General features: G+C 41.0%; 3 protein-coding genes across 3 annotated transcripts; 1 reads left to right on the top strand and 2 right to left on the bottom strand.

Annotated features, from left to right (window-relative positions):
• Positions 1-414: 414 nt before the first annotated feature.
• Positions 415-3,899, bottom strand: hmgn1a (high mobility group nucleosome binding domain 1a). The gene is made up of 6 exons (XM_079165891.1): positions 3,730-3,899; positions 2,587-2,613; positions 1,789-1,821; positions 1,646-1,681; positions 1,394-1,522; positions 415-1,287 (listed from the first exon to the last, which is right to left on the bottom strand). Exons 1-6 carry the CDS (start codon positions 3,745-3,747, stop codon positions 1,204-1,206), a joined length of 327 nt encoding a protein of 108 aa, XP_079022017.1. The 5' UTR covers positions 3,748-3,899; the 3' UTR covers positions 415-1,203.
• Positions 3,900-4,541: 642 nt separating this feature from the next.
• get1 (guided entry of tail-anchored proteins factor 1) lies at positions 4,542-7,207 on the top strand. Its single transcript, XM_079166163.1, has 5 exons — positions 4,542-4,673; positions 5,359-5,524; positions 6,326-6,393; positions 6,489-6,603; positions 6,841-7,207. The coding sequence occupies exons 1-5, from the start codon at positions 4,584-4,586 to the stop codon at positions 6,912-6,914; spliced, it is 513 nt and encodes a 170-aa protein (XP_079022289.1). The 5' UTR covers positions 4,542-4,583; the 3' UTR covers positions 6,915-7,207.
• A 141-nt stretch (positions 7,208-7,348) lies between these two features.
• Positions 7,349-11,407, bottom strand: LOC306701228 (uncharacterized protein; the record flags this gene model as incomplete). Its single annotated transcript, XM_079166485.1, has 8 exons — positions 7,349-7,883; positions 8,098-8,209; positions 9,409-9,521; positions 9,605-9,674; positions 9,944-10,081; positions 10,292-10,534; positions 10,798-11,069; positions 11,173-11,407. 8 exons carry the CDS (start codon positions 11,405-11,407, stop codon positions 7,507-7,509), a joined length of 1,560 nt encoding a protein of 519 aa, XP_079022611.1. The 3' UTR covers positions 7,349-7,506.
• Positions 11,408-12,153: the final 746 nt, after the last annotated feature.

Raw genomic sequence — 12,153 nt, 5'->3', positions numbered from 1 at the left:
CAGTAAAACTGTATGATGTAACCAATTAGGCCTTTAGCAAATTGGTCCACCTATTGAGTTTATGTCCAAGCTTTTTTATCTACATATATTGGCCTCATTCACAGCAGTATCCAGTAGTTATCTTATAAAGAATACTAGGAAAAAAAGGGTCTGTAATGTAAACAAAACATTTAGTGTAATAGACCTTTTATGCGTGAGCATTTGTTCCTTTTACAGGCTGGAAATTGGGGGACAGAGTGTAATGTTAACAGGACAATGGCCCCAAAACTGGAATTGAACCCGGATTGTATTATTTTCGCTCACTGATGTGGTAAACAGCAACAATGATTCATTTCAGGTAGCAAAAAAACATCTGAAATAGTACTTTTACTCAATCACTGGACTCAGGATGTAATTAAATACACAATCGATGAGTAACACTTCAGAGGAATTCCCATTTTAATTGGCATTTTATATTCATAAACAAAACATTTTTTTCTTTTTTTCTTCTTTTTTTAAAAACCGAGGAAACTGTACATTGGAAGAGAAATCCCAAAACCGCAATGTATATACCCACAAATATGTGGGATACATTTTTGTAGACTGAGGTGAAAATACAGTAATTAAAAAAAATAAAAAGGACAAACCATGACAAGAGGGATAAGCTCTGTAATGCATTTTGTTTTGAGCACAGAGAGTACGGATTAGTCTAACCATCCTCAAATGTACCATCACTGACAGCATATAAAAACAAAAACATGTCCAGTACTAGTGAACGGGATTAAAGTGAACATTGTGAACAAGACTTTCTTAGCCTAGCTCACAACTCTCAATCATCCTATTCCCTATCAAACACATAGTATTACGATGTATTAGATTCCAAAACAGTACAGGTTACAAAAATCCCTCAAGACGTCTCGGGAATGTCTCAGGTAAACTCCCCCGAAGTTGAACATTTAATTCCTGATATAGGCACAACTTCATGTCATGCAGAAAACTACAACCTAAACAAGGCAAAGTAAGAAGCCAGAGAAAAAAAACCAACACAATGACCGAGAGGCCATGAAACTGAGTGGAATTTGTAGTATTTTTAAAAATGCATTTCTGCAACCGGGTGCCTAAAAACGTTACTGTCTTATGAAAATAGTAGATAAAAATATTCTCTGCATTGTACAAGAAACGAGGTACAGGGAGTCCTGACAAGTGAGTCTTGGGGTGTCACAACTACTCTGCTTCTTTGTCTTCTTCCTCCTCTTCCTCATCATCATCATCAGCTTTGTCCTCTGCGTCATCTGCTGCTGCAGCCTTCTGAAGGATGGAGAAAACGTGTTTTATTATTTCGGTTCTCTTGGGATATTGCTACGGTGCAGATTTCACATGGCAGGAGTCATGAAGAAACAAAAGCGTGTAGTACCTCCTCAGCTTTTCCCTCGCCATTTTCAGCAGGAGTCTCTTCTTTCTCAACCTCGGGTTCGTCTTTCTTCTCCTCAGCAGCCTTGGCCTTTGCTGCTGGTTTGGCTGCTTTTTTGATCTTGGGAGCCACCTACCATGTCAACAACCAAGCAAGCAGTGTAAAACACACGGTAAAATGCTCGCAACACAGTTTTAAACTATTTTAAATGGATACGGTGCTCTTGTCCACTAAAAAAAAAGATCTAATTTTTACCTTTTTCTTTTCTGGCAAAGCTTCTGGCTGTGCCTTCTGTAACACAAACACACCATACAGTTATTTACATATTACGCCAAACAAAATAAGCATAGTAATAGTAGAATATGCACAGCTATTATTAAAGTCTTTGTAGAACTTACCCCTGACAATCGCAAAGATTTTCTCTGTGGCTGCTGAAGAACATATAAAAACACAATAGTTCAGTCATTTGAAAGTATTAATACACAATATATACATCCTGATCCAAAATGTTTGATTAAACTAATGTTTCTCAATGTGCACAGGAGGGAAATTATGACACATGACAGCAAATGTGGGGGAATACATTTAGTTTAATTATCAGTTTAATAATCCCTCCAACTCAAGTTTTGTCCTTGTAAAAATGTATTATTTGCTAAATTAGCTTCATGCCTACAAAAGAGGCACTCTACAGTGAATAGCTAACTGACATTTCAGATGGTGAGAAATCAGCAGTAATAATATATAACCGTGTACTGTTGTCTTGGGGGCAACGGTGAAATACTGCAGAGGGATTTTGTAGCAAAATACTATGGATCCAACATGAAATTTTGCCTCGTGGGGGCATCACACACACGAGGAATTTCCACTAAGCATCTGGGCACTCTAAGTGGCAGATCAATTGGGGGCTCTAGAATAACCAGCACCCCCTAGAGGCGGTACAGCTCCTTGAACCCTATAGACTGACCAGGTTTGGAATATAACATGTACATTAAAACAGATTAATTGACATTGTCGTCCTTTGAACCTGAGTTTCTTGCTTGCACGATTGAAACTGTGTTGCACTAAGTCGCATCAAAAGCCATCCAGTACCAACAAAGACTGTCTCTTTGTCTTGACAGAAACTAGAACAAAATGTTCGCTTGGGTGCAAGTGGGGGTGTCACGGCCAGTTTTGTGAGTTATTACTCGGATACTAACCTCGTCGCTTGCTTCGGAGCTGGCAGTCTGAAAGAAAGAGAGAGAGAGAAGGAGAAAGAAATTAAAAAAGAATGAACAACAGCCATTCATGACGGAGCTAATGTGGGCGTGTAACGCATGGGGGGGATGGGCACCTCTCCCTCCCCCTGGTCACAAAGACATTATGCAACCTTAAAGTGGGGAGGGGAGCAATAACACGTTTTCTAACTTGGATATTTAGCCACTTCTTAGTTTCTTCCCGCCGAGCACAGCATCATTATTTGAGATCGACATGTTTTTGTTGAGTAAGCATGGTGGTCTGTAGCTACTTTATAGCTAAGAGAAGAAGAGCCCCCTTCCTCTACCTCAACACGCGCTTCCATGCATCAATTCAAATGGATCCGCTGTATGTTACACAAACGACTAAACCTTCAATAAAACGTATCCGACACGATAATATAGGGCGTCGGTTTAAAAAAAAAAGAAAAAGCGACCAGATGTGTCGCTGTCTTTTCGAGGATATTTCAGCTGCCATGACACTCAGAAAATGAAAAGACACCTCGAATGGTGACGCGCAGCAGCTTTTACAGTACTCTATGTGGAAGGAGTACAAAAAACAGCGCGGGCTGCAAATACTAAGACAACACCTCGACATGTACCATGGGCAAATAACCGCCTAAATAGTACCGCGCACAGTCCACGTTTAAGTTACATCCAGAGGCAACTACGGAAGACATTTCCTTGAAATGGCAACCTGTTCATCGACGGTGGTTGCACCCCTTTGTTTGATGTCAGCAACACATTGAAGACAACATATTATATTATTAAACCACAGCCACATTAGGGTTTTATTTTTAGCAAATGTACCGCCAAGTGTAGTCGCTTTCGAGGAGACGACGAAAAAGCACGTTGCACTGCACTAAGTAAAAAGGCGCCACTTCCCTGTATCAACAGGGTCGACACGACAGACGTGACCACAGCAAAGGCGGACCTCATGCATGCACATGGACATACTGTAACGAGTCCTTACAACATTACATTAAAGCGCATGCACTGTGAAAAAGATACGTTTGCTAAAAAGGAAATGCATTTATTTATTTTTAAAAATGCTAAATTATACGGTATATATATTACATTTCACACAATGTACACGTTTTGACTTACTTTAGTTTTCCTTCCCATTGTTGCTGAGGTTGTAGGACAGATGTATATAAATAAAAAAGAACAGCGCAGCCTTTCACCGTTTGGGAAACTAAATGAAATGTGGGTCAGCTGTATACACCTCAGCCTACACCTTCAGAGTCGTCTGTAACTCCACATTAACGTCCGACCAGTACTAGAACTAGCTCAAACCGGATTGGATCACCCTCTCTGTATATTTTATCCCTTATCCTACCAACCTAGCAGGGAGAGTAATCCCCCGCCCCTTGCTTCCAGTGATTGGCTTTGGGGCCAAGGCAACACATTTTTGAACCACAACATCTTACCTGTGTGGGCAGGATTGTGTGCCAATCAGTCGGCCCAAGCCAGCTCTCACTTTTTAATCACACGGTGCCCGGGGTGTGTGTGTGTGCAAGACATGCGCGACATGTTACATGTTATGAGATATTAAGTAAGAATGTACAGGCACAAACAAAAACATATATCTAAAGAAGCATGCCGAGTCCTTGTGTGTGCGGCCTGTTCTTGTTTTTGTTTTAAATCCCCATGCATACCGTCATTATATACAAGTTGTATATACCCTGAAATCATATTTTACTGCAACTTATTTTGGAATAATCAACTCTTATGATAAACATATTAAATAAATAAAAACATTTTTTTTGTTTTTTTGGCCGTTGCAATCTATAATGCTGTACGACAAACGTATTAAATAAAGGAGTTCACTGATGTTGTGAAGACGACGTGCTTTTTAAAAAACCGCCATTACCAGAATAACCCGAACGGCCTAATTATTATGCAACTTCACTGTGTAACTTCGTCCTGCAGCTCCACAGCTGCAACAAGGAGGAACAAACATGGCGTCGGGCTATGCATGGTTCCTTGTGCTGGGGTCGGTTTTTCTGTGCAATCTCATGAAAAGCCTCCTGCCGACCATATCCTCTTTCGTAAGTAGGATTCTTGAATATATTAAGTGTGTGTGCATTGAAGGCACATGCTAAAGCGACAACCAATATCGTGAGTGTTATTGTAGGCTGATTCGTGTAGCTTCCTCTCACAGTCAGCAGACTATTGTTGACTAGCTTAGCTTTTAACTACATGTATAGCTAGCTGTTGGCTGGCTGTTAGCTTCGTCTCACAGTCAGCAGACTATTGTTGACTAGCTTAGCTTTTAGCTACACGTATAGCTAGCTGTTAGCTTCGTCTCACAGTCGGCAGACTGCTGTTGACTAGCTTAGCTTTTAGCTACACGTATAGCTAGCTGTTAGCTAGCTTTAAACAGCGTCGCTGTTAGCTACAGTCAGAGGGTGGGGTTTAATCAGGATCCCGCTGTCGTTGCTACACATGAGCGGGGAACATTTTGTTCTGCATAATTCTTCAAATGTCGGAAGGTGATTGTGACGTTGGGAAATTGTAACGTTAACGGCAAAAAAACAACAACAGCTTACCAAAAGTGGAAATCTGCATGCTAGTCGTTAAACATACATGGGTAATAATAACCACATGTGTTATTGTCCAGCAGGACTATTGAGGAACTGTGTGTCTGAGCCCCTGCATCCATAAATAAAAGCCCACACTGCAGTTAAACTACTTCTGTTAACTCAGTAATAGTCTTTTTTTTCTTCTTTCAAGCTCACAAAGATGGTGCAGAAAGATGCTGAGCAGGAGAGTGAGATGAGGGCTGAAGTCCAGGAGATGAAGAAGGAGCAGGTCTCGATCAGCATGATGGATGAGTTTGCTAGATATGCCAGGTTGGAGCGCAAAATCAACAAGATGACAGACAAGCTGAAAACACATGGTGAGAGACAAAAGTAAAAAAAAACATTCATAACATCTACATACAGCGACACTACAAATGATGACCTCTTATTAAATCAACATTTCTGTGACAGTCTCAACACAAAATCAAACATGAGTGTTAATTGCAGGGCCATTTTGTATCGGTGTTCCTGTTATTTAGTCCACCCCTATAAAGGCTCACAGATTACCCAAAACCACCAGCCACTGGAGGTTTAGGATGACATACCGAGTATTCAGTGGGAACAGCTGCTGCCTGTTACTGTCCTTCACACCCAGCCTCAGGATTATCTTGTGCACAGACAGGAAGTGGCTTCAATCAGATTGTCAATATGATACACATGCACAGCAGAGCAAAAGGATGTAACAGATTCTGATTTTACATTTTATTTATCTTAATTGCACATTGGCAGTTTTAAATCTCCCAGTACCAAGCTATATGTTCCATATTGAATACCAACAATCACTAGTTTAACCCTGATTATGGCTCTCAAAACAGTAGTTGACTTGTAGTCTCTACTTGTGTTCATCAAGAGGAACTCTCCAATGAAGTACAACACACTGGCTATTCAATCTGGCTAACAGGTGACAAGGCACTGGGTTAGTGTTAAAGAAGACTGTTGTGTCTTGTTCTTGCACCACATCTACGAGTGTGCGACTATTTTCCTGTATACTTGTGTTTTCACTGTTGTCAGCACCTCTCCTAACACTGGTGTTTGTTCCTCCTCTCTTCTCTCATAAAGAAGGACACATCATCACTAAAATCTGTGTCTAACAGCTGTGTACTTCCTCACTTCTGCAGTGAAATCCAGAACAGCGCATCAAGCCAAGATGAAATGGGTGGTGAACATCGTCTTTTATATACTGCAGGTAGGTGGAGATTGTAAGAAGAAGCACAAAAGCATTTAGTGAAGCTAACAAAACATCCTTTAGGTATTTACACTTTTGTTTCTTTTATTTGCCAGGCTGCTCTGATGGTCTCCTTGATATGGAAGTATTACACTGATCCAGTCACAGTGGTCCCGAGTAAATGGATCGCCCCAGTGGAGCGCCTTGTGGCCTTCCCAACAGGAGTTGCAGGTAATCAATTTGTTTTTCATATTCCATATACGCAGAACAACTCATCTATAAAATACAGACAGAACAGTTGAGTATACATTGATAATAAAACGACTTTAGTTTAGATGTTGTTGGGTTTTTCTACTGATTCAGACACGATACTGATGTGTGTGTGTGTGTGTGTGTGTGTATAAGTTGCAGTATGTTGTACTTTCCCTACTCCATTAATTCACTGACGGAGCTGTTCTTTCCTTTCAGGTGGAGTGGGAATCACATGCTGGCTGGTGGTTTGTAACAAAGTGGTTTCTCTGGGTCTCCATGCCGTCAGCTAGAGATGGCTGCTGAGTCAAACACACTGGTTCTCTAATTTATTGCTCAACATTCAGTTGTTGAAAGCCTTATTTTGTGTTATTTTACTTTCAGCTGCTTCAGGTCAACGTGTAAAACGCGGTGCATTTTGGCTTTGGCTGATTCATGTTGCAACATAGTTTTTTTTGTTGTTGGTGATGTTGAATTTTGTTCTGAGGATTTTAAGTTAATTGTGAGAATGTTTTGACTGAATTGGACCAAAACCAATGGTTTTGAAATGTCGAAATATTTTTAAAGAAATAAAACATCAAGAAAGGATTGTAATGTTATGATTTGGGAATTCACAAGCAAAAAAAACAAGTCGGGTGGTTGTCCTTGTAGTAAAATTATAAAACAAAGTAGATGGATCACAATGGAACGTGTGTAGCTTTTGGTCAAAAAATAATTTATTCAGAGAAATACTTGAATATTAGAAAATCTTCTGCCACTACAGACGAAATCTCCTCATCCGCAATCTCTGTGTGTGGCAGCTGGAGAGTATAGGTGTGTCTGACATTATTGACCTCAGTCCTGATGTCTAGTCATCATCATCATCAGCCGGCTCTGCTTCTGTCGTCACTCACCCTGAGGGCTGCCTGCTTCACCTCTCCTGGATTTCCCAGCTGGAGGAACGAGTTCACGACTCTCGCTGCTGATGACCTCCACCTTGATTGGGCTCTCTGCGCTTTGACAGTGACTCAAGTCCACACTGCTGTAGACAGGCCTTCCACTGTGCAGGTTCTCGATGGATTCTTTGAAGGTGTAAGTGCGTCTGTTTTTGGGGAGATTGGATCCTTTTCTCTTGGGTTCAGTCAAATTCAGCGACTGTTGTGAAACGACGGACGTCTCGTACTCCTCTGTTTGCTGCTCTTCTAACACCTCTGGTGTCTCTTTTGCTTCCTCTGTTTGATATTCTGGGCTCTCTTCTGAACAACTACTCTGCTCACTGGTGTCTGAAAACAAATGTTTTATAGTTTCTTTGAATAAATGCTGAATGAGTCTAAAACAAAACATACGTTTAGCTCCAAATTACAAAGACCCCATACTTAATGGTGTTTGTTGTCTTGTGTGAGAGTTGTTGGTGGATTAGTACCACTATGGTATTTTATCTTCCAACAACTTTGTATGTGTGCATTGCTTCTGGTGTCAGTTTTAATAAGTGCTCACCTGAACACGTCTCAGTTTCCTCTTGCTGATTCTCTTCTAAAGAGACATTTGCAGAAATGTCTTTCTCTGGATTTTCTAGTACCAAAGACTCCTGCACTGGATTGTAACAACACTGAAATGATATACAGGCTTTGTTAATATGAGAGCAACATCTTGAACTACTTGGATAATAAAACAAATTCATAAATAAAAAAATATAGATTTGAAAACACTCCAGTAGTAAGGAAATGTCTTTAAATGTCCTGTTAGCACATTTACATTCATCATAAATATTAATAATTGTATATAGCACTTTTCAAGGTTAAGCAAGTCCTTTCCAAATTAAAAGATTAACTGAATAAAAAAATCAGACACCCATGTAAGCCCCCTCCGTATGACATAAGAGCATATCAGCACTGAGCCTATATCAGATGGAGGTACAAGTGCAAAGACAAATAAATAAGCCCATATTTAATTAAGTATATATACAAAATTGTTAAAACCTAAATATATGGAAGTGCATATAAAATAATACTAAAACAAGCACAATTGTAATGACAATGTAATGACAATTAAGATAAAATAAAGCACCATAAAATAGTAGTATAAAGAGGAAATATGAAGTGATGCAATAAGGGAAAACTAAACATTAAGTGTAGACTATGTTGTAAAAGTCAGTTTTCAGCTGCAGTGGAGTCTGCCGATCTCACTGAGAAAAAAATCAGTTCCAAAGCCGATCGTCCGTAACCGAAAACGCACCGTCACCGTCGGTTATCAGTCTGACCGGTGGAACAACTTAAAGGTCTTGGTCAGCTGAATTTAGGCGCCTGTTTGGGCTGCAAGGAGTTAAAAGCTCTTAAATATAATCTGTTAACAGAACACGGATGGCCCTGTAGATAATTAATACAAAGTTAAATAGTTTTATAAACTTAGTGAGCAGTCAGTGCAGTGATAATAGAATTGGAGCGATGGGACTAGATATAGTTAATCTGCCTGCTGAGTTCTTGATAAATTGAAATTGTGAGACTGAGTGGGAGTCAAAACAAGTAAAAAGAGAGTTACAGTAGTCCAGGCGTGATGATATAAAAGTATGTATGATTTTTTTCTTCAGTTTTGTTCAAATTGAGCATGTGTCTTAGCTTCGAGGTGTTTCTTAATTGATGAAAACAAGCATGTATGATATTTCTGTTATGCTGCTCAAAGGGTAAGTGGCCATCAAAAGTTACCCCAAGGTTCTTTATAAACAATTAAACTCCAGTAAACGTAGGCAAACGAGTAAAATGGTGTGATGTAAAAACCCTGACAGTACACAACACAATATTGAAATCATACCCGGTTCACAGAGCTCTCCTCCTCAGTCTCCGTATGTTCTAACGGCAAAAGACTCACAGCCGCAGCGGGGAGAAGGTCTAATCCATCCGTTTGAACCATCTTGCTTTCAGTGACTAAAAATCAGGGAAAAGAAACTGAGACACAACAAATGTGACATGGCCAAACTGAGCTAGAGTAGCTTGTTGTGTTTGTACACCTTTTTTGGACGGTCCTTTTAGGAACCTGTGGGAGTAAATATTGTGTGTTTCCAGTTCTCTCTCTCTATCCTGTAAAGGGGAAACAAAAGACACACTGTGATTATAGTCTGTTATTAAATATCTCTTAATATGCTAATGCAACCGTGTGACAGTTTGGAATATCATTATTTGGAAATCTACGCCTGGAAAATTCAATTTAGAATGTTTGGTTTTCTTTATGGGGTGCTGAGCTGCTCCCATCACTGAAGACAGGAGCTTGCACAATAAACAATACTGTACATTAACAAGGACTAGGGTATGTCTAATAAAGAATATCACCCAAGCTGTTTTAAACTTACTTGAATCTCCTTGTTTAGCTGATATATTTGCTCTTGCAGATAGCCGGACATCTTTCTTGCCTTGCTGATCTTTCTTTGTTCACCGACTATTTGACGATTGAATGAGGATCGGCACAATTCAAGATTCTTCTCCAAGTCCTAAAATATTGCGTTGAAGAATAAGCAAAGTGACTGAAATCATAAAACATTCCCGTTCCTATTTATATGCCCCGTGTATTAGTGTTGCGGTCTAATCTATATTTCTAAGCCATGACCATGGGTGATGCTAGGAGACATGGAGTCTCACTGGACATATCTAACTCCGAACAGTATCAGCCACCACTGTCCCACCCTCCTGCTCATCCATACCAGTATCCTCTTGTCCTTGTCCTCCAGCTCTGCAGAGGCCCGGGTCAGCCTGAAGGTGAGTTCCTCCCTCTCCAGCAGGCGGTGGTCCTCACTGAGCAGCTGTAGGTGCTGGAGACTGGCCTTTGTGCTCAGCAACTTTTTTTCTGTGGTTTTTAGCTGCCTTGCCAGATTGTCGCGGCAGGCGCGGGTCTCACGCAGCGACCCCTGCAGGACTCGGGCCTCGTTGCTGTGGTTTTCGAGGATCTGGGAATAGGGACGGTGTCAAGAGGAAGGATTAGAAAACTGCTGTAGAGAAAAATATAAAACATTATTTGGAAATCTGAAAAAAAAAAATGTCTGACTGGAGAGAGACCAATGAGCAGCTTTGGTGGAGTAGATGTAGGATGAATGGTTCACACAGATAATATAACTCTTCGTTTAAAGGATGAGTACCCACCACAGGCCATGTTTCTGTGGCAATGATAGAAATCTGAGCAGTGATACTAAAGGGAGACAAACCAACAGACCTGGGAGAGGCAGCCCTCGGAGTCTTGGAAGTGCTGCAGTGCCACCGTGTGGCGATGCTGGAGCCTCTTCAGCAGCTTGATCTCGGTCCTGGCTTCGCTCAGCTGCTGCTGCAGATCCCACACCTGGCTCTTCAGATCCCTGATGCAGTTCAAGTCGGGAGACGGGATCCCCGGCTTTGAAACCTGCAGGGGCTTGATTGGAGGCAACTTGGGGAAATGGCGGCTGGCAGTGTGGTCTGTCTTTTGCTTGTTGGGCCCTTGTGCTTTTTTACCTGAAGGAAGAGAAAAGTCAGGATAGTGTGAAATGCATTTACACATAAACAACACAAGTTCTATTACACAGGTAGTGAATCATCATCAATGATGTTAAAATGCCTTTTTCTCGTCCCCGTGTGTTCGATCTTGGCCACTTGTCTGATGTCTTGACTTCTGGGGCCTTGTCTATAAGCGGGTCATCCTGGTCTTCAGAGTCAGACGTGTAGTATGATCTGTTAGAGTCACACTGCAGCCTGGAGGGACTGGACCACCTGGAGGTGTCGGTGCTGGATCTCACAGCATCACCGTCACCCTCCTCCTCTTTGGGAGCAAAGGCCTGCCGGAGGCTCTGCATCACTTATTTTATAGGCTGCTCCAGAAAAGACGAAAAAACGTAAGGAAATCAGAGAATTCACATAAAGGAAAATGTAAATTGGAGATCATTTAACCAGTTTAAACAACAGAGTAAAAAAATAAAATTTAAAAAAAAATGTTTTTCTGAGTTAAAAATGTATAATCCCTGTTTAGAGTTTGATGAGAAAAAAAAACTTCCTCCACCACAAACTTTTAATTGCTGTCGCCTGAGAAAATAAGAGCATCCTATACCTTTACCTGCAAATAATCTCGTTGTTTTCTCTCCTGACGGTTGTAAACATGTAAGATAGCTAGCTAGTAGCTAATGAGGCTAACGGTACATTATTTCACCAACGGTTTGCTCGGGGCCTTTTTTAAAAATGACTGAAAACTGTCACCGTAACCGGCGGAAGTAATGGTTAGAAAACTCAAAAGTAAGAGGGATACACTTCTTGCAAAAACGTTACAATATTAAATGATATTCAATATGCATTAAAAAATATAAAGGCTTTATGTGTGTCCCTCATTCGGGCCCCCTAAACGGGCCCGAGTTGGTGCGTTTGGAAACCAAAGCCGGGACAGCCTATAGTGCTGGTCAGAGCTATTTCTGTCCATATATGCACTCAGTAACGAGCTGAGGACCAGCTTCACTGTCCCCTGCGCCGACAGACAGCTGAAGTTGCCAATCAGTCTGTGTGGCGCTGCGCCCCTAGGGGCCAACCGGCCAATCCAGCGTTAATGGAGCCC

The sequence above is a fragment of the Pholis gunnellus genome (assembly GCF_910591455.1).
Source record: "Pholis gunnellus genome assembly, chromosome: 9".
In the NCBI taxonomy this organism is placed as follows: domain Eukaryota; kingdom Metazoa; phylum Chordata; class Actinopteri; order Perciformes; family Pholidae; genus Pholis; species Pholis gunnellus.
The sequence above is the reverse complement of the archived record's forward strand: the minus strand, read 5'-3'. Positions and strand labels throughout refer to the sequence as shown.

Excerpts from the sequence above, each read along its gene's own strand:
- hmgn1a (XM_079165891.1), bottom strand. Across the intron at positions 1,822-2,586 it reads GCTCCGAAGCAAGCGACGAG|CAGCCACAGAGAAAATCTTT; the intron begins GTTAGTATCCGA and ends TATGTTCTTCAG. Across the intron at positions 1,523-1,645 it reads CTTTGCCAGAAAAGAAAAAG|GTGGCTCCCAAGATCAAAAA; the intron begins GTAAAAATTAGA and ends TTGACATGGTAG.
- get1 (XM_079166163.1), top strand. The coding sequence starts at position 4,584 with ATGGCGTCGGGCTATGCATGGTTCCTTGTGCTGGGGTCGGTTTTTCTG. Across the intron at positions 5,525-6,325 it reads AGACAAGCTGAAAACACATG|TGAAATCCAGAACAGCGCAT; the intron begins GTGAGAGACAAA and ends TCACTTCTGCAG. Across the intron at positions 6,604-6,840 it reads CTTCCCAACAGGAGTTGCAG|GTGGAGTGGGAATCACATGC; the intron begins GTAATCAATTTG and ends CTTTCCTTTCAG.